Source organism: Kluyveromyces lactis (assembly GCF_000002515.2).
Source record: "Kluyveromyces lactis strain NRRL Y-1140 chromosome A complete sequence".
Classification (NCBI taxonomy): domain Eukaryota; kingdom Fungi; phylum Ascomycota; class Saccharomycetes; order Saccharomycetales; family Saccharomycetaceae; genus Kluyveromyces; species Kluyveromyces lactis.
Genome location: NC_006037.1, coordinates 420,278 through 442,101, shown reverse-complemented (window position 1 = coordinate 442,101; position 21,824 = coordinate 420,278). Strand labels below are relative to the sequence as shown.

The following is a 21,824-nucleotide window of genomic DNA, read 5'->3' as shown; positions in this document are numbered from 1 at the left end:
GGTACCGGCAAAATGAAAAAGAGCCGGAACCGGCGTCATGAGCAGAGAATGTATTATGGGCCATGGAAGTTTTCATTCAGCCAAGATTTCGCGAGTTCCAGACAATAGGTCCAGCGATAAGAATCGATTGTATAGTATGACTTTAGTGACTTAAATGACTTTCATTATCAACTAGTAATTACTTGTTCTACAGATGCGTCTACTAGGAGTGCTTCTTTTGGAGAACACCAGCACGAAAGTGACGAGGAGTAGAGGAAATGCAACGTGGAAGGATTTGAATCTGAGTCAGGTGCGATATCTGTCATAACTAATTGCAAGTCTTTGTTCTCCGTCATCTTTGCTGACTTGATTTTTGATGTAAACCGAGCCCTATTCCCTGTGATGGGATCACGGGCGAGTAACGGTAGCAGGGGAATGTTTTTAAGTGTAAGAGACATAGACACTAGGTCCCATACGTATATGAGGGCAGTTTCCGTAATCGCAATGACGTGAGATTGAGAAGTACATAGTTTGATGATTTTGTGGCCGATAGAGATCCGAGGGCACCGTGCTTGTCCTAAGGTATCAATGAAAAACAATTGGCCTGTAGTCGTAGCTAAAATCCAGGTCTTCGTTTCCATACATCCAACACATGTGAGAACAACATCGGGGAAAAATAGCTCGAAGGATCTTTGACCGGCATGATACCCTAACACACGAGTGGAATTGTCATATAATGCCTCTGTATCGAATTGAATACTTCTCTCCACACCATTTCTGACTTCTAACACGTATAGATCATCAATGGTACCCATTTCTCTTAATACAGCGTCTGCATCGGGTAAAATTGAATTGAACTCCAAATATCTTGTGTTTGGCTCGTCCCTCCATATCTTTTCAAGCGTAGTTTTACTGTTTAGGGTTAATAGATGTTCTTCCGCAGAATTTTGTTCCAGCTGTTGTGGGCCTTCATCGATATTTACGTTGCTTTCATCTACTGTAGAATCCGTAGAGCCTTGGTTTATGAAGTTTTCCCTTGTTCTCTCTTTGAAACCCATTATTAACGTATGGATACCCAACCGTGGGATGCTAAACGATGGCTTACTCAATTTAGTGGACTGCAACTTTGCCAAAGTGGACTTCTCCTCCGGTGCAGGCTTTGTAGTAGGTTGAACTGTGTTATTTAACGACTGCGCAGTAGATAATATAACGCGTTTTCTGCTCTTATCTGGCGAATGGCCCATAGTTATTAATGTTGGAGCCACTCTTTTCTTACCATTCTTGACGACCGTATCGTGAAGTACCTCAGTGACACCAGTCACTTTATTCTTTCTCTTTACTTGCAAAATATTGACATGTGGTGGCTCGGCTTTACTGGTGGTGTTGTTATCTGTATGGTTACCGGTACCAGTTAGTTGTGCTCTTTTCTTACTCCGTACTTGTAAGATGTTGGGTTCTGCTATTGTTCCGGGCTTCCCCAACCTATTTTCCAACAAGTTCATATCAACGTTTGATTTCTTGAGATTCTTCGCCTGATCCTCGAGTATCAACTGTTCGACAGTCTCTGGGAACACTAACGAGTCCTTATCAACGCCATATCTGTGCAAATACTCAATATTCTGTTCTAACGGTATGGCTTCACCAAATTCATTATCCTCGAACGTAAGTACTACTATGGAACTATCCAAAGATGTAATGAAAAGTATTTTACCATCTGGAGTCCAGCTCATATCGGTAATAGATTTGCCGCAAATATCCTGTGCCACTATCAAAGGTCTAGCTTTGGAAGTTGACCATACAGCCAGTGTTTTATCTTGACCTGAGCTCGCAACTATACAGTCAACTTCATCCGAGATTCCTGTCTTCTTACCATCAATAGTGTCAGTCGTAGAATCGTCTTTCTGTCTTTTGAAAATTCTTGGATTGAATGATGCCACTTCCGTTGGTTGATCGTGGCCCACTAAACTTACCGGTGATTCCCATGTACCTCTCTCAATTATTGCAACTGTAGATACAGGTCCGTTCATAGCGTTTGGTGCGGCGATGTGCTGGCCATCAGGCGACCAGGAGAGCCGTCTGAAATATGTGGTCAATGGAGAACCTTTGAACGGTTCCGTGATTACGTGTTCTACAGAGAATGAAGTTTCACCAGTCTTATGGTATCTGAACATTTTGATTGTTCTGTCATCAGAGGCAGTTGCAAAATATTTATTGGCGGGATCAAATACTACACCTTTGACGTGAGACTGATGAACGTCGAACCTTTTCACCTTTTCAAACGTGGATCCATTCCATATTATGATAGCTCTGTCTAACCCAACACTTACCATAATACTGGAGTCCGGTGCCCAACAAATATCTTGAATGTCATTGTCGTGAGCCACCAACCTTCTTCGTACATTCCAGTGCTCAATGTCTGTACTTTCAGCTCCAAACATCGGTTGCGTTGTACCACCTTCCAACTCCCATATAAGTAATATCCTGTCGTCCGATCCACTGGCTAAATACTTGCCATCCGGTGAAAACTTCACTGTGGTTACTGAACCTGCATGTCGACTCATCGTGCTTAATGGCTTCATTAATATGTCTTTATCAGTAGAAGCATTGGGATTCGAGGCAAATTTCAGAATGTCGGGTATAGACCATATCCTTATCTTTCCATCCAACCCTCCTGTTGCTAGCCTTTGGGAATCAGGACTCACATCGCATGTATAAACCTCATAGCTTTTATGCTCTTCTCGATGCTGTAACCAGGGAAGCTTTAATAATTTCATAGATAAGTGATTGGAAGACCAATTTGTACCAGTTATTCCGAATGGTGTTATTTTCTAGTGCTGACAGATTAGTCCAACCCTTTTGATTAGCTCAATTTGTTTCCGTAACTCAATAAGGCTGCGAAATGTATGTTTTTCCATATGCGTTTGTGATTTTGTCCTAATTTATCGATTTTTTTCAGATCAATCATAGGGCAGCATGATTTTGGCAAGAGACACATTTTCAGAGTGTAAAGACGCAGAAACTAACTCATTGCTTCAGGTATCCTTTGAGCTGTTATGAAATCTACCTGTATTTATTTATGTATTCCGTTCATAGCTACTTATGTCAATCTGTTAGTTGCAGAAGGTATCTTTCTGTACGCTGCCCGTACGTTTATTTCTTACAAACAGAATTCAGCCTTAATGACATTTCCTAACATTATAATACCGTTCTGCATCTTCTCAGCATCTACAGATGCATAGGATCCTCTAAAAGCTAATATTTTATTATGATTTGGATCAACTCTAAACCAGGAAGAACATGCCAACAACATCCCATTCTGAACAAAGCTGTTGTATAGATGTTCCTCAAGTAGGTCAACCTTTGACTTAAATTCCCTTTCGAACTTTGGATGCTTGTGAGGGTCAATATATACCATGAAAAACATTCCCGAGATTGGTAAGTTTATAGAGCAAACTTCATTTGGCAAATATTTTTGGCATTGAGTCAAACAATGATCTCTTTTCATTGAATAGCTATTTCTCAGCCTTAGTAACCATTTCATATACCCAATTTGACCCCATCTTTGGAACATTCCGTTGATAAGAGTTTGGGCAAATCCGCAAGTTGACTGCATTGATACTTCATGATAGTTCCAAAGGTGATCTAGTAGATACCTGGGGCCAATAGCCCAGCCTAGACGGCACCCTGGAGCAAAAGTTTTCGACACCGATTCTAACCTAATAATTCTACCAACGTCATCCCATTCCAATAGAGACCTGCCCAATTTATTAACAAAATTTTCTTTGAACCATTGCATTTCGTTGACGTCCCCGGGGACATTCAACTCAGGTGCACCGAACTCGTTCATTTGTAGGAAATAGTATGGATCATCTTCGATGATAATAAAATCGTACTGCGATGCAAGCCTTACAAGCTCAGGTTTTCTTTCCTCGTGCAAAGTACAACCGGTTGGATTATGACCATTTGGAATGGTGTATAATAATTTTGGGAAAGGCCCTTGAACTGCAACATCCCAATCCCTTAACATCTCGCTTAATTTATCTACCTTGATCCCATCTTTATCCATTTTCATTGCAACACAGTTGAGTCCCTGAGCAACAGCGGCTTCTAACGATGAAGAATATGTGTATTCCTCCATAAGAACAGTCTCACCTCTATTGCAGAATAACCTCAAACATGCATCCCAAGCTTGGGTAGATCCTGCTGTCGTTATTAAATCCCAATCGTTTATGGAAATATTATGGAAAATTGAAGTATGTTCCTTCAAAAATGATATCAACTCAGGCTGACCCCTTGAGTTACCATACTGTAATGCTACACCCAATGGGACATCCTGACATATTTCTAAATCACTTTTGTCCCTATGTATACATCCTTCAACGGCCCCTGTCCCATTAACATCATCGAGAGAAACACTTTTAAACGAAATGCTTTCGAATGGGAACATATTACCAGAGGGCATTCCTGCCCCAAGGAACACGATATTTGGATCGCTAAAATATTTCATAGTTGTCTTGATAGGCGAGGCCTTACGAATCTTGGCCTCATCACTCAATAAATGTAACACATTAGTTCTACAGCCCATATCTTTAACTGTCATTACTGTAACTACCCGTCGTCAGTTAGTTGGGTAAGCTATAATTCATGTCAAAAAAAACAGACACACAATACATCACTTCATGGATCCCTAAAACAAAAGAAGCACAGCATTGTTATTCCTGATCCCCATTTATACAATTCAGAAATTAAATTAGCTCAAGGGGCCCCAACAATTTACTCCACTTCGTTTGCAACATTTAGAGTATTATTTGCTCCATCGTTCATCTAAACCTCTTTGATCCCGCTACTGACATTTTCTATCAAAAAAATAAAGACCGTCCATGACACCTGTCACAATTCTAATTCCAATCCGGAACAATTCTTGAAGGATACTGAAACGGTGTTTATGGCACTCTGATTGCCAACTCAACCTATAATACCTACTTTCTTCCTTATTATCTTGTCAAATACCCCGATGTCACAGAAACAGCGACTGTAGCTGCCTTAGAAACACTCGAGAAGCCGCTGCAACGTCAGCACGAAATTCTGAAAAGTGACACATTCGTTCAGTCATTTTGTACGACTATAATATTGCTTCAAAAGACCGATCGGTGTTATAATTCGGAACCTATAAATTGATACCAAACAATGAAGCTATAAGATACAAGATATACAAGATATAAGATAACCTTTATACTACTACTGTATTGTTATCAAAAATCTGCGTTGAGATACAAGATAAGAGTCCGATTTTTATCAACTGTCTTTATTGTAGGTTGTATATTGAGATACATGTTACTTACAGCCGGGGAGTTTTGATGGACTATTGCAAGTTTGGTAGTCCATTGCAGTCTAGCCACCATTCCGTCACAGTGCTCAATGTTGCTCTTGAAGCTCTTGTTACAGTTAGCTTGTTGATGAATCTTTCATGGAAAATGGCCTCTTTACCAGTGATTTGTGGTAACAATTCGTATAACCAGTCCTTCATAGGCATTGGGTACTTTGCAAACAAAGTTCTGATCAACTCTGCGTACTGTGGGACATCTGATCTTTGTGCATGATGTAGTGAAAACATGGTCTGATAAACAAGCTGTTTACCCATTGATTGGAATAATGCATTAATAATTTCCGTATCCTCTTGTGTGTATCTTCTGTTGTTTAAAGTCTTCATCCAGAACTTGGTAGTGGAACTGATGGTGAATTTTTCCTTTGCCTGCAAGTATTTCAAGAATTCGGGCACAATGAATTGAGTCCAGTACTCTGATTTTAGTGCTAGAGATGGCTTAGCTTCCAACACTGAATTTACCCAGGATACCATTGATTGGATCAAATCTGGGTCCGATGAGATATGGCTGGAATAATAGTTGAGGAAAAACTGTTTGAACATTTCGTCGAATTCGTGTGAAGTTAGTTGATCTTTGAATCCAGCTACAATCTTCTCTAGCTGGTACTCGATGTAAGGTAGACCAGATGCATAATCGCAGTTCGAAATACATGTCATATAGAACGACATCATTTCAGATAATGGATAGCGTAAGAAGTGCGGTATATCATCTGGTAAAGTTATAGCTTTCCCGATAATTAAACAAGATACTTCCACGAATTCTGGATCAGTACCATATTTGGATAACGCATATTGTACAAGATGCATGACTTTGTCCTTTACTCTCATTGGATCTTGTAGCCAATAAGCCTGGAATGCGGGTAGTTGGGCTAGGTACATTGGATTGTTTTCTATAAATTCGTCGTCGTTAGGTAATTGAGAAAGGCCGGATCCTAACTCACTGAGACAAGCAAGTAACGATAACATGTCAGATTTGGCATCGGTGGTTTGTATTAGGCCTCCAATCATATCCACCATATTAGAAATATGATTGGCTTGAGCTTCAGGACCCTCCGAAACGCACATCTGTATAATGTTACCGATCGATTTCACAAATTTTTCCCTAGTGAAATGCGATACAGGTGATTCGGGCCTCATAATAGAACGTAAAACTTGTATGAAATTTGGCAAGAAAGGAATTAACTCTTTTCTACAATTCTCGCAAATTAGCGATATCGTCCTGTTTAGTTGTAGTTCCATTTTAATCGAATACTCAATTGGATTGTATTGCCTTGATGTTTCAAGACATTCGAATAGAGATTCTACGATTGGTCCAAGTGGCTTGGAATCGACGTGGAAATATGTGGCCATTACACCAAGTAAATTGCATGTGGCTTTAACGAAGTCTAACTTCAAAACCTGTGCAGTTTTCGAATGTTCCTTCTGTTTGCATCCTGTTTGCAACAAGAACAATAAATTGTCTATAAGATGGTTCTCACCGATAGCATCACTGATGAAGGGAGATTGTGAGAAATTCACTCCATCTAATAATTTGGCAAGCAAAAATGACATTGCCTCTACCTGATATAAGTCAACATTATTCGTGTCAGCTTGGCCAACACCTCTAATGAGAACGATAGTTAGTTTACTATGACCCAAGATCGTCCATAATATCTCCATGAGATCCTGTGTTGCGGATCTGAAATCATCAAATTCATGAAGCAAAGATTGATCATCATCTTCTTCCATAATCTTTTGTTTATTCATTAGACTGATCTTCGGTAGGTAAATTTGAACCACTTGATTGAACATGTTTTCAGCGATTTCGTTTGCATCTGCCTTTAAGGCTTCTTGAGGAAGATTACCATACCCTTCTGCTAGATCGAGCCAGAATTCTATCATTTTAGATGAATAAGTTTCCTGCAAGATTGGAATAAGAGGGAAGTTGGTTAATTGTAGTAGTACCCTGATGTAATCTTCCAAAGATTGGTCACCCGTGTTCTCATGAATATTGGTAAAAAGTTTGTTACAAACGTCGAGGTTGGAAATTTGTAAGAAGTCAACAACACAGGATGCCAAGACCTTCAAATCGTCATATAATTCATTTGTTACTAAATGGTTCATATATGCTAACATCCAGTCGTTCGAGGTGTTCATTGAATGCCTTGAAACTCCAAGGAAAATTGCTTCTAGTTTAGCACGAACTTCGAATGACATAAGCGTAGGGTCATTTGAGAACAAATCATCGAAAATTGAGATCACCTCGTCGGAATATGGGAATTCCTGGGATCCGTTGCTTGCCATGCACATGACATTTATCATATTGTTGAACATCTCAGTCAAGTCCATAGTTCCATGAGCGGAGACATTTCTTGCCATTGATATGTAATGAATCCAAGAGGTAATGCAAGGAAATACTTCGGAAGTTGCACCAGAAGACATCATATTCTCCAAGTTAAAATTCAAAATGGCCATAGTGCTAATATATAAATGGTTGTGTACCATTTCATAAACGTTGGACAAGGAACTTTTTTTCGATTGATATTTGTTCATGTCTTCAACAATAACCTTTGTGAATAATAACAATAATTTGTTTAATGGAGCAGAAGAGCTGATGTTCCCAATTAGCTCCGTGTATGGAACATCTTCATTCAAGCATGTACGAACCAATCTTTCAGCTATTTCGGAATTGTCTGTCCTCCATTCAAACAGGTTTGATTCGTTGCAATGTTGCAATAGCTTGATGCATGTATTTACAGGATTGCGCCATGCAGGAATCTTATTTGAATCAGCTCCGATGGCATCGCTATTAATTGTCAAAAAAATTAAAGATAGGTTTGACATCAACTTGGTGATTGTCACCAATAAATTGGAGGCGGCGGCTGGATTGGAAGTAAACAAAAACATCATTCTTGTAAGATGAACTAAATTACCTTGGAAGATAGACCATAGCTGGCTTTCGGTATGCAAACATGTCGTTAACTGGACGGTATACGTAAGGGCACCAAAGTACTTCACATTTGTCGAGCCATTTTCCTGAGATAGTAATGCATTGGCAAGATCAATCCCTAGCTCAGATTTTTGGTGTTGTTGCAATACGTTTTGAATGTCATTTATTACCTTCGAATCATGACTGTTGTTGAAAGTTTCAATAAGGGAAACAATATGGTTGATGTCCATTATTTTTTGAGAATCTACTGAAATTAACTAAATCCTCACTAATGTGTCACCAGATCGTGCTTCATGCAAACACTGATATCGAGGGGAATATGCTCTTACTTGACCTTTCTTTTATCAGATATATTTCTTGTTCTTCTACATTAAATGGTAGAAGTTGAAGCTTTTCGAATTTTTTTTCTATCTTTTCTGCAAGCCATGCCATTCATTGCAGATGTTGACGAAAAGAGAACTCTGCAGTACAATGACAAGATGGAAGTTATTAAGACTAGTTATTGCTGCTTATATAATTTTCGATACACCCGTGAAGGTAGATCATTTATAGTTTTTATTGTATCGTAGTTTCTACCTAAATAGGCTCTTTATATGATTATTATGGCTTTTTTTGTATTATCTAATCCAATGAGTCTTATCACATCGGTGATAACAGTTTTAATTTCAGGCTTTTCTGAAATAAAATCCCTGACAATTCTAAGCGCATTGATTTTCGTGTCAAATAACACAACATTGTTGTTCAATTCGTTCATTTTGCCCGATTCAAAAAGAGAAACAATCTCCATTAATGGGACTAAACCTGGAACGACATTTGGAATTCGATACACATCTTTTTTGTCTGAGGATGCTGATGAAGTGGAATTGCCATCATTGGGAATCTCCTTATAAATGCTACGTTGCAGATCAGGAGAGTAATTAATTCCATATTTTCTTAACTTAGCGACGGAAGTGATGGCATTCTGAGAAGCATTCCCATTGGGGCCATATATATCATCAACAGCGTTAATGAATGGTTCATCAAAGTTTATTTTGTCAGATGCACTGGTGATGAGAATCTCGCTATCTGGGGAGGCAACGGTCGAGTTCAGCCCGACAAACAATTCGTTATGTTTAATAATCTGATGGATCTTCGATAATGGCACGTATTTTTGATTACAGACATCAAGAATTTCACCACCAAACTTGGCCTTGTAGTTCATCTTTGGGCAGTCGTCTATGTAGTAACCTAGGTAATAGTACGGCCTTCCGATTTTTGACACTAAAGCCAATTCTCTTAATGCACTAACCTTACCTAACGACCAATCATAATAATCTGGATCCCAAATGAAATAGACTGATGATACCCCACTGGGCAAAAAATCCAGTACAGACAATGCAATCAATTTCCCATTATGATAGTAACACTCATGAGCAGGTCCATTTTTGGTCACCCTCTCCCCTGGTTGTAAGTTATGCCAATTGTTTAATTGTTCCCATTCCTTTTCAGTCCCCGTAATCTCGGAGTCGGTAAACGGTGTATCGCATAGAAACGATTCAAATTGACTAGGTGTATTGTCTTCATCAGAGTGTATATAATGCTGATATCTGACATAGAGATCGTATTTTTCGTCTGTAAATTCGGCAGGCTCAAATACTGCTTTAAAACTCGTCGATTTTGGCTCATAATCGCAAAGCTCATCAATCCAACTGACATATTTTGGTTGTGGTTTAAATTCTGGTGACGTTATCTTTTTTTTGAACCGTTTTAAACTAGTCTTGAGCTCCTTCGACATGGTTAAGTACTTTTCATTCGTTCTGATTGTGTAAAGTCTACAGCAGTTCCTTAACATATCAGTCTTGTACATAAAGCTCCCGGATCTCCTAAAACCTAGGTTACAAAGCTTATCGTATGTTTCAGCGTTGACCAACTCCGAATTGAACCCAACTGTACTACTCTGCAATTCTACTTTATCCTCATCACCCTTATAGAAGTCAGACCATCCAGGTGAAGCAAATTTATGACTGCTATCTTTTTTCCCATTGCAGTACCCACATTTAGGATCAGCATTATCTGAAATGTAAAGTGGTCTGCTAATGATCAATTTATCAGTAAAATCCATTCCTAGCTCAGTCAACTATGGGTATCCCTATAATCCTGGTATATATCAATAGTTAACAAAAATTATCATAAACAAAAAGCTTTATGTGAAAACGATATGTCGTTATTCATAGAGATGGATATCACCTACAGTTTGCCAATTGGAACAAGGAGATTAATGAAGGCTCGTTAGAACAATGTATGTGTTGATAGAATCTCAACTTTGTTTAGAATTTTCAATTTTTTTAAGAACTTTTGAACGGCTGATATGACCCTATGATCACCGATTTATGCCCATACTATGTAAATATGGAACGCTTAACATCGACTGCTGTTGAATATACCACAATCAAACAACTGAATATCCAATTGAATTATGGGCTGGTCTTGAAACTGAAGTTGACTTTGAATTCAATATGAATCTCCAATTCCAGATCACTTTCCCTGTTAGTCAATGCTATAAAGCGTATGTAATTGAAAGGCAAAAAATGAGAATACAAACATTTTGAGCTGATCATAAGGACCTTCTACAATATAATAAAGAGTAAAGGGTTATTAAACTCACAAGAGCTGCACCTGTTGTAGTTATTCCCTATGAACATAGCAAAAGTCACAGCAATGCATAGGTTACTCCTGCGGAGCTATTCGAACGCCTCATCCAAGACTTCGAAGACTCTTTTCCAATGGTTCCCCAAGACTTTTACTTCGGGGAAACCACAATGGGAAGTTGATTTGAAAAAGCTTAGGAAAGAATATCGTCAGTTGCAATCTGAGCACCACCCCGATGTAATTACTTCTACTGTGGATAATGTATCCTCGGAGTTGAATAGGGCTTATAAGACTCTCAGTAAACCATTGCCACGTTCTCAGTACATTTTAAGTTTGCACGGAATAGATTTGACTCAAGATGGCGAAGCCCAAAAAGTGATGTCGAAGGATCCACAACTGTTGATGTTAGTTTTGGATGTTCATGAGCAGCTTGAAGACATTAATAGCGAGGAAGATTTGAAACAAATTGAGCAAGAGAACAAGCAACGGTTGAATGAATGTGAACAGAAGTTGAAAAAAGCGCACGAATCTCAAGATTGGGAGACGGCTGCCATGCTGACTGTTGAGTTGAGGTACTGGAGCAACCTCGATAATGCAATTAAGGAATGGGAGCCTGGTAAGCCAATTCTTTTGACACATTGAATAAGGCCACTCAATATTGGATTAACTTATTGCCTACATTTCGCCATCTGCACTTTTGATGAACCTATTGGTATGAATACAACCCTTTATTACACAAACTATCGAAAAATATGATTCATTTTTACTCTCTATTCTAAGTAAAAGATAGTGCCTTTATACATATATGCATTTAACGAGAGCGTCAAGCCAATTTCAAAGAGTTTTAAAACGAAATAATTAATCATATATGTAAGATAGGAACAAAACTGGAACAGAAATAAATGCTAGTCTGAAGCGATTGAATATAAATAAGGAATAGAAGAAAAAAGCATGACGGAACTAAACTTTTGCTGTATCACCGCTAAAAGTTTCTTCATTTTTATTTCTGAAATCCAGTGTATTTATGTAAGTCTTTTGTTGTAAACCAGTCTCTTTAAAATGTCGTTCTTCAGCTCAATTTGTAACAGTACTACTCATATTGTTATCATCACTACTCTGTGAGCCTGGATTATCTTCTAGTAACTCTTTTGGGATCTCAAATTCACATTTTTTGAACTCCTCCCATTCTTCATCTGTCTTTGGATATTGTCTAAGCCATTGCATTCTTGGTCCACAAATGGCCTCCTTTGCAATTGAAAACCCAAAGATCTTTAATTCGTAAGTTTCTTTATTCTTTTTCTCCACATAGTCTTCTAGTTCTTTGAAGTGTTTGAGGAAAACACCAGGGAAACTGGTGCCCCAATATGCACCTTCCAGTGACAGATGACGGCTCGATTGTGGGATGTACAAATCCTGGCAACTTGGACAGTAAAGCCTTACCGTTTGCTTCCCCAACGTATCACTTAATCCGCATGGAAGCAATTGGATGCTTCCACAATGATACCGTGGGCAAGTTCCGAATTCCTTACGATCGAACTTCTCGGCCATTGCCTGCAAGCCGGCCTTTGTTAGGATAAATCTAGCATGTATTAGTCCGTATAGTTGTTCTGCTGAATGTTCTACAATTGATCTAGTAACATGTGCATCATTATCTTTTTTAGAATTCGAACTGGCATCGTTTTTCTCCTCTTCTTCATCCGACGTAGATTCCAAATCTAGTATTGTATCCAATGCTTTCCTATAATATGCTACTTCTTGAGAAAGACCTGTTAAATTGAAATCATCTTCGATAAAATCAGTAGGTACTTGACAGAAATATTCGTGTCCGAATCTTGAACAGAATGTAGGAATCCATTCCTCGTAATTACCACTATCGCTCGAGTCGTTCGAGGGTTCTATAAATGACATTAGTATGGGGGTGTGTGTGTGAATATCTCAAACAATCGTTTGATTTTGAAATTGAACAAACAGATTATCTGATGAGTAGTGAAAGCTATCTTCCTAGAGTTTGAAGTTGACCGTTTGATAACGATGTGTGTGTCCGTATTTGAATATGAGAGTGCGTTCTTTTCGCTCTGTAAAGCAAACTGATATCTCACACCAAATAAACCTACAATAACAATAGCAACAGTAATGATACCAATTCTTGAATCGAATCAATCAAAAATATAACAGTACAATTCGCTAGGAATGATACCGATCCGTTAGTTCTAGAACCGTTGATTTTTTTTCTACCCATCGGTAGGTTTGGTTTCAGTTTCCAATAAATTTTACTTTCAGTTTTCCATGTTGAAAAGATTCATAGTAGGAAAGATCAAGGTATGCGCAGAGAGTCAGAAACAACAGAATATGTACAGTAATTGTGTTTTCTATGGGCTAGATACAGCTCTAATAGTGCTTTAGGGAGTGGGAATATGAGCTCGGCATTTAACACCTATGTTGGGAACAGCATTCACCCAGGAGAGATGCCGCAAGTTATAGAAGGGGACCGCACAATGTGATATGATCACTATTCACGACTTGCCTTGGGTCCAGCATTAATTCAACGTTTAGCTTAACAGATTCCAACCAGTAAGTTAAGGCATAAGTATACATATACACGGTTCTTGCAACAGGTATATAACTTGATAATCCATATTCAGCAGTACTGCGCTAGATATAAAGGTATCACAGAACCATCATGGAGTCGTGGTTGCTGGTGATTTTGGCATTTTTGGTGCTTGAAAGGCTATGGCCGTTGATTGATTCTTTGATTCAACGGTTTGCACAGGCCAACTCCACGAAATTGAAAGAACTAATGCATCAGAGGCAGGCAATTCTAGCTGAACAGAAGGAAATCAGTGCGCAGGACCAATACGTAAAATGGACTAAGAATAACAGAACCTTGGAAAAAATCAACAAACAGATTGAGGAAGAAAAGAAGCAGTTGTTATCTCAAGTGGATAGAACCAAGGCATCGTTGAAAAAAGTGAAATTGGTTTTAATCACGGTACCATTCACGATCCTGAAATTCTACAAAGGTAAAATGCCTATTTACGATTTGCCAAAGGGGCTATTCCCCAACTATTTGCAAGGCTTATTCCAACACGGATGGGTATACTTGGCCCTTGGTCCACTAAACATCAAGAAAGTTGGTGATGGTACTCATGTTACCGTTTCTTTGGCTATATGGTTGTTTGCCTTGTTGAAAGTAGTGAGTACTTTGGGGAACATTTGGGAATCCCTCACTGCCCCTGCAATTCCTGCACCAACTATTACCACCGATCCAATTGATCAAACTAACGAATCTGAGAAACCTCCGGTGGATCAACCTGTAGATTGAAATATCAATCTATCGCGACGTTATATAATAGCTTTTCGAATTGTTTATTGTAAGTATTATCAATCTTTAGCAATTCCTCATTTTCACTTCTATCCAATGCCCGAAGTAGTTCTTCCGTGTTCGCGTGGACAGACCACAAAAGTTTCTGTTGTTCAAACTTATCTGCGATTAACTGCTGGTGATTATCCATCAACGTATCGTTCACCACCACAATAAGTTTTTTCCCAACTCTCAGAGAGTCCAAAATCGAACCTGTACCTGCATGTGATATCACCAAGTCTATATTATTCGCAATCAACTTCTCGATGTCATGCGAAAACTCGAACCCACATATCTCTATTCCATCCACAGAGATTACTTTAAGGTTTTCAATCTTATCCAAAACCTTGATGCCACAGCTCTTCTTCTCCGTAAACAGACCTAGGTGCTTCTCTACTAGTTGTAAAAATGTATCACTAAACCCACGTCCGTACTGGATCACAATTCTGCCATACCCTAAAACTTTCAACTTCTCTGTGACAGATCTATCAAGTACTGTTTCTACCAGTCTGGGGAAAGAGACAGTAGCTCCGCAAGTTACAAGAACAGTGTTATTCATTGTTTTCTCTATTTGGATCTAAATTATCGATTCGGCGAACCGCACCTCGCCGATGATGTTATTCACGACTACTTGCAACCTGCATAGATCTGGTTAGCTATGCTTGTGATGATTACTGAAATCATAATCATTTTCAACGGACATGCTCATACTTAAGGACTTACAGTTTGAAAGTTAAAATTTAAGGCATTATAAACGTTGAAAAGCTGTAATCTTTAAACACAATCTTAGAGTAAAACGAGTGGCAAACACAAATTGCAAGGGCTTTCCGATCCAATAGTGGTATTTAAGATAGAAGACACGAATTATCATTCATTTGAGAAGGTACTGATACCATAATTCCTTATAATTGCCACTAGAAAGTAAACTATCTCTTGGGATTAAAAAGAATAAGAGAAGCGTTAAAAACTAAAGAAAAACTAACCTATACTGTAAAGGATGAGTGCTGTACAAATTTCGAGTATTCCTTTGACGAGCCATGACTCTGGTATCAAGCCTTTCTTTGACCAAAAAATCCAGGAAAGTGAGCTTAGGATCAGAGAAAAGACATCGAATTTGCGTAGACTAGAGGCTCAAAGAAATGCGTTGAATGATAAGGTCAGATTTATAAAGGATGAATTGAGGCTCTTGCAGGAATCTGGATCATACGTGGGAGAAGTGTTGAAAGTTATCAGTGAGAAAAAAGTTTTGGTGAAAGTTCAGCCTGAAGGAAAATATATTGTTGATGTTGCTAAGGATATCAACGTCAAGGACTTGAAAGTATCACAGCGTGTATGCTTGAAGAGTGACTCGTACCAATTACATAAGGTGTTGGAGAACAAGGTAGATCCGTTAGTGTCTCTAATGATGGTCGAAAAAGTACCTGATTCTACATACGATATGGTGGGTGGGTTAACGAAGCAGATTAAAGAAATCAAGGAAGTCATTGAATTACCAGTGAAACACCCAGAACTATTCGAAAGTCTTGGTATCGCTCAACCTAAAGGTGTTATTCTATACGGTCCGCCAGGTACTGGTAAGACTTTACTAGCGAGAGCCGTAGCACATCACACAGACTGTAAATTTATCAGAGTAAGTGGTGCCGAATTGGTGCAAAAATATATCGGTGAAGGTTCCCGTATGGTCCGTGAGTTATTCGTGATGGCTAGAGAACATGCGCCTTCTATCATTTTCATGGACGAAATCGATTCTATCGGTTCCAGTCGTGTTGAAGGATCTGGCGGTGGTGATTCCGAAGTGCAAAGAACCATGTTGGAATTGTTGAATCAATTGGACGGGTTTGAAACTTCGAAAAACATTAAAATCATCATGGCTACAAACAGATTGGATATATTGGACCCTGCATTGCTAAGACCAGGTAGAATTGATAGAAAAATCGAATTCCCACCACCAACCGTAGCGGCTAGAACAGAGATTCTAAGAATCCACTCAAGAAAGATGAACTTGACCCGTGGTATTAACCTAAGGAAAGTCGCCGAAAAGATGAACGGATGCTCTGGAGCTGACGTTAAAGGTGTTTGTACCGAGGCTGGTATGTACGCACTAAGGGAACGTAGAATTCACGTAACCCAAGAAGATTTTGAACTAGCCGTGGCCAAGGTCATGAACAAGAACGACGAAACTGCTATCTCTGTAGCAAAATTGTTCAAGTAAGGATCCTTCACCCCTTTCATCTCAAACAGCGCATATCATTAGATACATCCCTACATATTATACATAAGCCACGTACAACACACGCCTGTGGTTGTACCCCCGTGTCAATATGTTTCTAATCAGATCCTCTCTTTTTCCCCCTCATCGCATCTCATCTCGTCATAAACTTGACCATCATGTCAATCTTCTCAATATACACGAAAGAAGAAAAAAAAAATTTTTACATTGTAAAGAGGAAAAGCTGTGAATCTTTTGAAATAAAATTTCAACCTTTAAGCCATTGAATTTTACCATTACGATAGCACATTTTGCATAAAACAGGATAGAGGAAAAGAGGCACAGAGAGCTACTGCTGATCTGATAGTCAATAGATTTATCAGCACTTGTATTGTTTGAATTGTTAGAGAGTAACAGTGGACAGTAAAGAAACAAATCTGGGAAAAAAAGAATCTCACAAGAAAGTGATAATTTTTTTTTGTTCTTCGTTTATTTGTTTAAAGAGAAAGAGTTAAGAATTGGACTTTAATTTCATTCTACTCATTCGTGTTTCTATATAACTCGACTCGTTTTCTCTAGGTACTCTGGATTACTCGGTTACAAGAGAGAAATTAAACAGAAAAGAGCTTAGATCCAGCTAATTTCATCTGAAGAAGAGAGAAAGAGCGGTTTTTCAAAGCAGATATGGGCGAACCTACATCCGATCAGCAACCAGCTGTTGAAGCTCCAGTTGTGCAGGAGGAGACAACCAGTTCTCCGCAAAAAAACAGTGGATATGTCAAGAATACTGCTGGAAGCGGTGCTCCTAGAAATGGGAAATATGATGGTAACAGGAAGAACTCTAGGCCTTATAACCAAAGAGGTAACAACAACAATAATAATGGTTCTTCCTCGAATAAGCACTATCAAAAGTATAACCAACCAGCGTACGGTGTTTCTGCGGGATACATTCCGAACTACGGCGTATCGGCAGAGTACAACCCTCTGTACTATAACCAGTACCAACAGCAGCAACAGCTGTACGCTGCTGCTTACCAGACTCCAATGAGCGGACAAGGTTATGTCCCCCCAGTAGTGTCTCCAGCTGCTGTTTCAGCTAAACCAGCGAAGGTTGAGATTACTAACAAGTCTGGTGAACACATAGATATTGCTTCCATTGCTCATCCACATACTCATTCTCATTCTCAATCTCATTCGCGTGCAGTTCCAGTAGTGTCGCCTCCAGCTAACGTTACCGTCGCTGCTGCTGTATCATCCTCTGTGTCTCCATCAGCTTCTCCAGCTGTCAAAGTACAGAGCCCTGCTGCTAATGGTAAGGAACAATCTCCAGCTAAGCCTGAAGAACCAAAGAAGGACACTTTAATTGTGAACGATTTCTTGGAACAAGTTAAAAGACGCAAGGCTGCTTTAGCTGCTAAGAAGGCTGTCGAAGAGAAGGGTCCTGAGGAACCGAAGGAATCTGTCGTTGGAACTGACACTGATGCAAGCGTTGATACTAAGACAGGGCCTACAGCCACTGAATCTGCCAAGTCTGAAGAAGCTCAATCAGAATCACAAGAAAAGACTAAGGAAGAGGCTCCAGCTGAGCCAAAACCATTGACTTTGGCCGAAAAATTGAGACTTAAGAGGATGGAAGCTGCAAAGCAAGCTTCTGCTAAGACCGAGGAACTAAAGACTGAAGAATCTAAGCCTGAAGAAACAAAGACCGAGGAGCTAAAGACTGAAGAATCTAAGCCTGAAGAAACAAAGACCGAGGAGCTAAAGACTGAAGAAACAAAGTCCGAGGAACTAAAGACTGAAGAACCTAAGGCGGAAGAATCAAAGGCGGAAGAACCAAAGCCTGAAGAACCAAAGACCGAGGAACCGACGACTGAACAACCAAAGTCAGATGAACCAAAGTCGGAAGAATCAAAAACTGAAGAGCCAAAAACCGAGGTATTAAAGACTGAAGAACCAAAATCGGAAGAATCAAAGCCTGCAGAACCAAAGACTGAAGAAACAGCAACTGAAGAAACAGCAACTGAAGCAAACGCCGAAGAAGGTGAACCGGCTCCTGCTGGTCCCGTTGAAACTCCTGCTGATGTTGAAACAAAACCTCGAGAAGAGGCTGAAGTTGAAGACGATGGAAAGATTACCATGACCGATTTCCTACAGAAGTTGAAAGAGGTTTCTCCAGTTGATGATATTTATTCCTTCCAATACCCAAGTGACATTACGCCTCCAAATGATAGATATAAAAAGACAAGCATTAAATATGCATACGGACCTGATTTCTTGTATCAGTTCAAAGAAAAGGTCGATGTTAAATACGATCCAGCGTGGATGGCTGAAATGACGAGTAAAATTGTCATCCCTCCTAAGAAGCCTGGTTCAAGCGGAAGAGGCGAAGATAGATTTAGTAAGGGTAAGGTTGGATCTCTAAGAAGTGAAGGCAGATCGGGTTCCAGGTCCAACTCGAAGAAGAAGTCAAAGAGGGATGATAGAAAATCTAATAGATCATACACTTCCAGAAAGGACCGTGAAAGATTCAGAGAGGAAGAAGTCGAAGAGCCAAAGGTTGAGGTTGCCCCATTGGTCCCAAGTGCTAATAGATGGGTTCCTAAATCTAAGATGAAGAAAACAGAAGTCAAGTTAGCTCCAGACGGAACAGAACTTTACGACGCGGAAGAAGCATCAAGAAAGATGAAGTCATTGCTGAATAAATTGACATTAGAAATGTTCGAACCTATTTCTGATGATATCATGAAGATCGCTAACCAATCTAGATGGGAAGAAAAGGGTGAGACTTTGAAGATTGTCATCCAACAAATTTTCAATAAGGCCTGCGATGAACCTCATTGGTCATCAATGTACGCGCAATTATGTGGTAAGGTCGTTAAAGACTTAGATGATAGCATTAAAGACTCAGAAACCCCAGATAAGACTGGTTCTCACTTGGTTTTGCATTACTTAGTCCAAAGATGTCAAACTGAATTCCAAACAGGATGGACTGATCAACTACCTACAAACGAAGACGGTACTCCTCTACAACCTGAAATGATGTCCGATGAATACTATAAGATGGCTGCCGCTAAGAGAAGAGGTTTGGGTTTGGTTCGTTTCATTGGTTTCTTGTACCGTTCGAACTTATTGACTTCCAGAATGGTCTTCTTCTGTTTCAAGAGACTAATGAAGGATATTCAAAACTCTCCTACTGAAGATACTCTAGAGTCTGTATGTGAACTTTTGGAAACAATTGGTGAACAGTTCGAAGGTGCTCGTATTCAAGTTACTGCAGAAGCTGTCATTGAGGGTTCAAGCTTGCTAGACACACTATTCGACCAAATAAAGAACGTGATCGAAAATGGTGACATCTCCAGCAGAATCAAGTTTAAGTTGATCGACATTGTCGAACTAAGAGAAAAGAGGAACTGGAATAGTAAAAATAAGAACGATGGTCCAAAGACCATTGCTCAAATTCACGAAGAAGAAGCCTTGAAGAGGGCTTTGGAGGAAAGAGAAAGAGAAAGAGATCGCCATGGGTCCAGAGGTGGTTCCAGACGTATGAATAGCGAGAGAAACTCTTCTAGAAGAGATTTCTCCTCTCATTCTCACAGTCACAATCAAAATAGAGACGGTTTCACTACTACCAGATCGTCATCAGTGAGATATTCTGAGCCAAAGAAGGAAGAACAAGCTCCAACTCCAACTAAATCTTCTGGTGGCGCTGCCAACATGTTTGATGCATTGATGGATGCCGAAGATGATTAAGTTTGATAGAAATTACCTCGAGTTATTTTACCTTCAACCCTCCCACCTGTGCATATTGTTATGAAAAGAATCAAAGCAAGTATTTACCTATAATATTAATCATGTTTACTGTACAATATAACTGTCATTTAGAGACGTCTACATTACATCTCTCTTAAGGATTCTTCACCTCACTAAATTGGTGATTGAACTGAATATATTGGCACGTGATGTGTAATTACCCTATCGTAGTGTTTTTTTTGCTGCCTTTCTCTACAAGATAAAGTAGATGGTGATTGAAATAGTATTGACATTGAAGTAATATAACAAACTGAACCTTTAAACCAAACTGGAAACAGTGTACAGTTAGGAGCTGATTACTTTTGATTTAAACGCTACATTTCTAGATCTTTTTTGGTGCATAATCTCGGATCGATACATTTTTTTTCTAAGAAACAGAATCAAGTTTGCCAGTGTTTCCTTCTTACGCTCTCATTTCAGTTAACAAAAGATGGATAATAATACGGTGGATGCCTCTAAGGCAACCATCCTTCTTATGGGATTGAGACGTGGTGGTAAGTCCTCCATCTGTAAGGTTGTTTTTCATAATATGCAACCATTGGACACATTATATTTGGAATCAACCACCAGTCCAACTCAAGAGCATTTCTCTACGCTAATTGATCTTGCAGTTATGGAATTACCAGGACAATTGAACTATTTTGAACCAAACTACGAGAGTGAGCAACTGTTCAAGAGTGTCGGCGCTCTAGTGTACGTTATCGATTCACAAGATGAATATTTGAATGCATTGACAAACCTCGCGATGATTATCGAATACGCTAAAAACGTAAATCCATACTTAAACATTGAAGTTCTAATTCATAAAGTAGATGGTCTTACTGAAGATTTCAAAATGGACATACAAAGAGATATAATGCAAAGGATTGGTGATGAGTTACTGGACCTTGGCATCGAAGGTATCCAGCTTTCATTTTATTTGACGTCAATTTTTGATCATTCAATATACGAGGCATTTAGTCGTATCGTGCAAAAGTTGATTCCAGAGTTACCTTTCTTAGAAAATATGCTAGATAATCTTGTTCAGCATTCCAAGCTCGAAAAATGCTTTTTGTTGGATATAAACTCTAAGATATATGTATCGACAGATTCTTCGCCGGTGGATATCCAGACTTATGAAGTATGTGCAGAATTCGTTGATGTTACCATCGATTTACAAGACTTATACAAAGGTAAGCTGCAGAATTCCAATAATAAAGATGGCACAGACATGAAAAGTGTATCGGTACTCAATAATGGCGTTGTCATATATTTGAAGCAGATGATCAGAGGTTTAGCATTAGTAACGTTAATGAGACCTGATGATACTGATATAGAAGCAAGACTAACAGTCATGGATTACAATGTAGATATTTTCAAGAGGGGTCTTGAAAAAATATGGGAAAAATCAAAGCTCATCTCCAATTCTCAGGACAATGACGATAACAAAGACAATTGTGAGCATGTTGCACCGATGACAAACGGTAATGCGTCTGCGACGTATTAGTATTTAATGTTTCATTAACTATAGATTATTATCATACGT

At 39.1% G+C, this 21,824-nt stretch overlaps 11 protein-coding genes across 11 annotated transcripts; 5 read left to right on the top strand and 6 right to left on the bottom strand.

The window, feature by feature from the left end:
• Window positions 1-167: 167 nt before the first annotated feature.
• Window positions 168-2,753, bottom strand: HIR1 (Hir1p; the record flags this gene model as incomplete). Its single annotated transcript, XM_451216.1, has 1 exon — window positions 168-2,753. The coding sequence occupies one exon, from the start codon at window positions 2,751-2,753 to the stop codon at window positions 168-170; it is 2,586 nt and encodes an 861-aa protein (XP_451216.1).
• Window positions 2,754-3,136: 383 nt separating this feature from the next.
• Window positions 3,137-4,579, bottom strand: KLLA0_A04906g (PLP-dependent aminotransferase family protein; the record flags this gene model as incomplete). The annotated part of the gene is made up of 1 exon (XM_451215.1): window positions 3,137-4,579. The coding sequence occupies one exon, from the start codon at window positions 4,577-4,579 to the stop codon at window positions 3,137-3,139; it is 1,443 nt and encodes a 480-aa protein (XP_451215.1).
• Window positions 4,580-5,341: 762 nt separating this feature from the next.
• Window positions 5,342-8,521, bottom strand: KAP122 (Kap122p; the record flags this gene model as incomplete). The annotated part of the gene is made up of 1 exon (XM_451214.1): window positions 5,342-8,521. One exon carries the CDS (start codon window positions 8,519-8,521, stop codon window positions 5,342-5,344), a length of 3,180 nt encoding a protein of 1,059 aa, XP_451214.1.
• Window positions 8,522-8,880: 359 nt separating this feature from the next.
• ATE1 (arginyltransferase) lies at window positions 8,881-10,392 on the bottom strand (the record flags this gene model as incomplete). The annotated part of the gene is made up of 1 exon (XM_451213.1): window positions 8,881-10,392. One exon carries the CDS (start codon window positions 10,390-10,392, stop codon window positions 8,881-8,883), a length of 1,512 nt encoding a protein of 503 aa, XP_451213.1.
• Window positions 10,393-10,988: 596 nt separating this feature from the next.
• On the top strand, window positions 10,989-11,561 carry JAC1 (J-type chaperone JAC1; the record flags this gene model as incomplete). The annotated part of the gene is made up of 1 exon (XM_451212.2): window positions 10,989-11,561. The coding sequence occupies one exon, from the start codon at window positions 10,989-10,991 to the stop codon at window positions 11,559-11,561; it is 573 nt and encodes a 190-aa protein (XP_451212.2).
• Window positions 11,562-11,993: 432 nt separating this feature from the next.
• Window positions 11,994-12,827, bottom strand: CKB1 (casein kinase 2 regulatory subunit CKB1; the record flags this gene model as incomplete). Its single annotated transcript, XM_451211.1, has 1 exon — window positions 11,994-12,827. One exon carries the CDS (start codon window positions 12,825-12,827, stop codon window positions 11,994-11,996), a length of 834 nt encoding a protein of 277 aa, XP_451211.1.
• A 772-nt stretch (window positions 12,828-13,599) lies between these two features.
• Window positions 13,600-14,241, top strand: GET1 (GET complex subunit GET1; the record flags this gene model as incomplete). Its single annotated transcript, XM_451210.1, has 1 exon — window positions 13,600-14,241. One exon carries the CDS (start codon window positions 13,600-13,602, stop codon window positions 14,239-14,241), a length of 642 nt encoding a protein of 213 aa, XP_451210.1.
• Window positions 14,242-14,245: 4 nt separating this feature from the next.
• Window positions 14,246-14,839, bottom strand: ALG13 (N-acetylglucosaminyldiphosphodolichol N-acetylglucosaminyltransferase catalytic subunit ALG13; the record flags this gene model as incomplete). The annotated part of the gene is made up of 1 exon (XM_451209.1): window positions 14,246-14,839. One exon carries the CDS (start codon window positions 14,837-14,839, stop codon window positions 14,246-14,248), a length of 594 nt encoding a protein of 197 aa, XP_451209.1.
• Window positions 14,840-15,277: 438 nt separating this feature from the next.
• Window positions 15,278-16,492, top strand: RPT6 (proteasome regulatory particle base subunit RPT6; the record flags this gene model as incomplete). The annotated part of the gene is made up of 1 exon (XM_451208.1): window positions 15,278-16,492. One exon carries the CDS (start codon window positions 15,278-15,280, stop codon window positions 16,490-16,492), a length of 1,215 nt encoding a protein of 404 aa, XP_451208.1.
• Window positions 16,493-17,173: 681 nt separating this feature from the next.
• KLLA0_A04730g (uncharacterized protein) lies at window positions 17,174-20,239 on the top strand (the record flags this gene model as incomplete). Its single annotated transcript, XM_451207.1, has 1 exon — window positions 17,174-20,239. The coding sequence occupies one exon, from the start codon at window positions 17,174-17,176 to the stop codon at window positions 20,237-20,239; it is 3,066 nt and encodes a 1,021-aa protein (XP_451207.1).
• A 490-nt stretch (window positions 20,240-20,729) lies between these two features.
• On the top strand, window positions 20,730-21,785 carry GTR2 (Gtr2p; the record flags this gene model as incomplete). Its single annotated transcript, XM_451206.1, has 1 exon — window positions 20,730-21,785. One exon carries the CDS (start codon window positions 20,730-20,732, stop codon window positions 21,783-21,785), a length of 1,056 nt encoding a protein of 351 aa, XP_451206.1.
• Window positions 21,786-21,824: the final 39 nt, after the last annotated feature.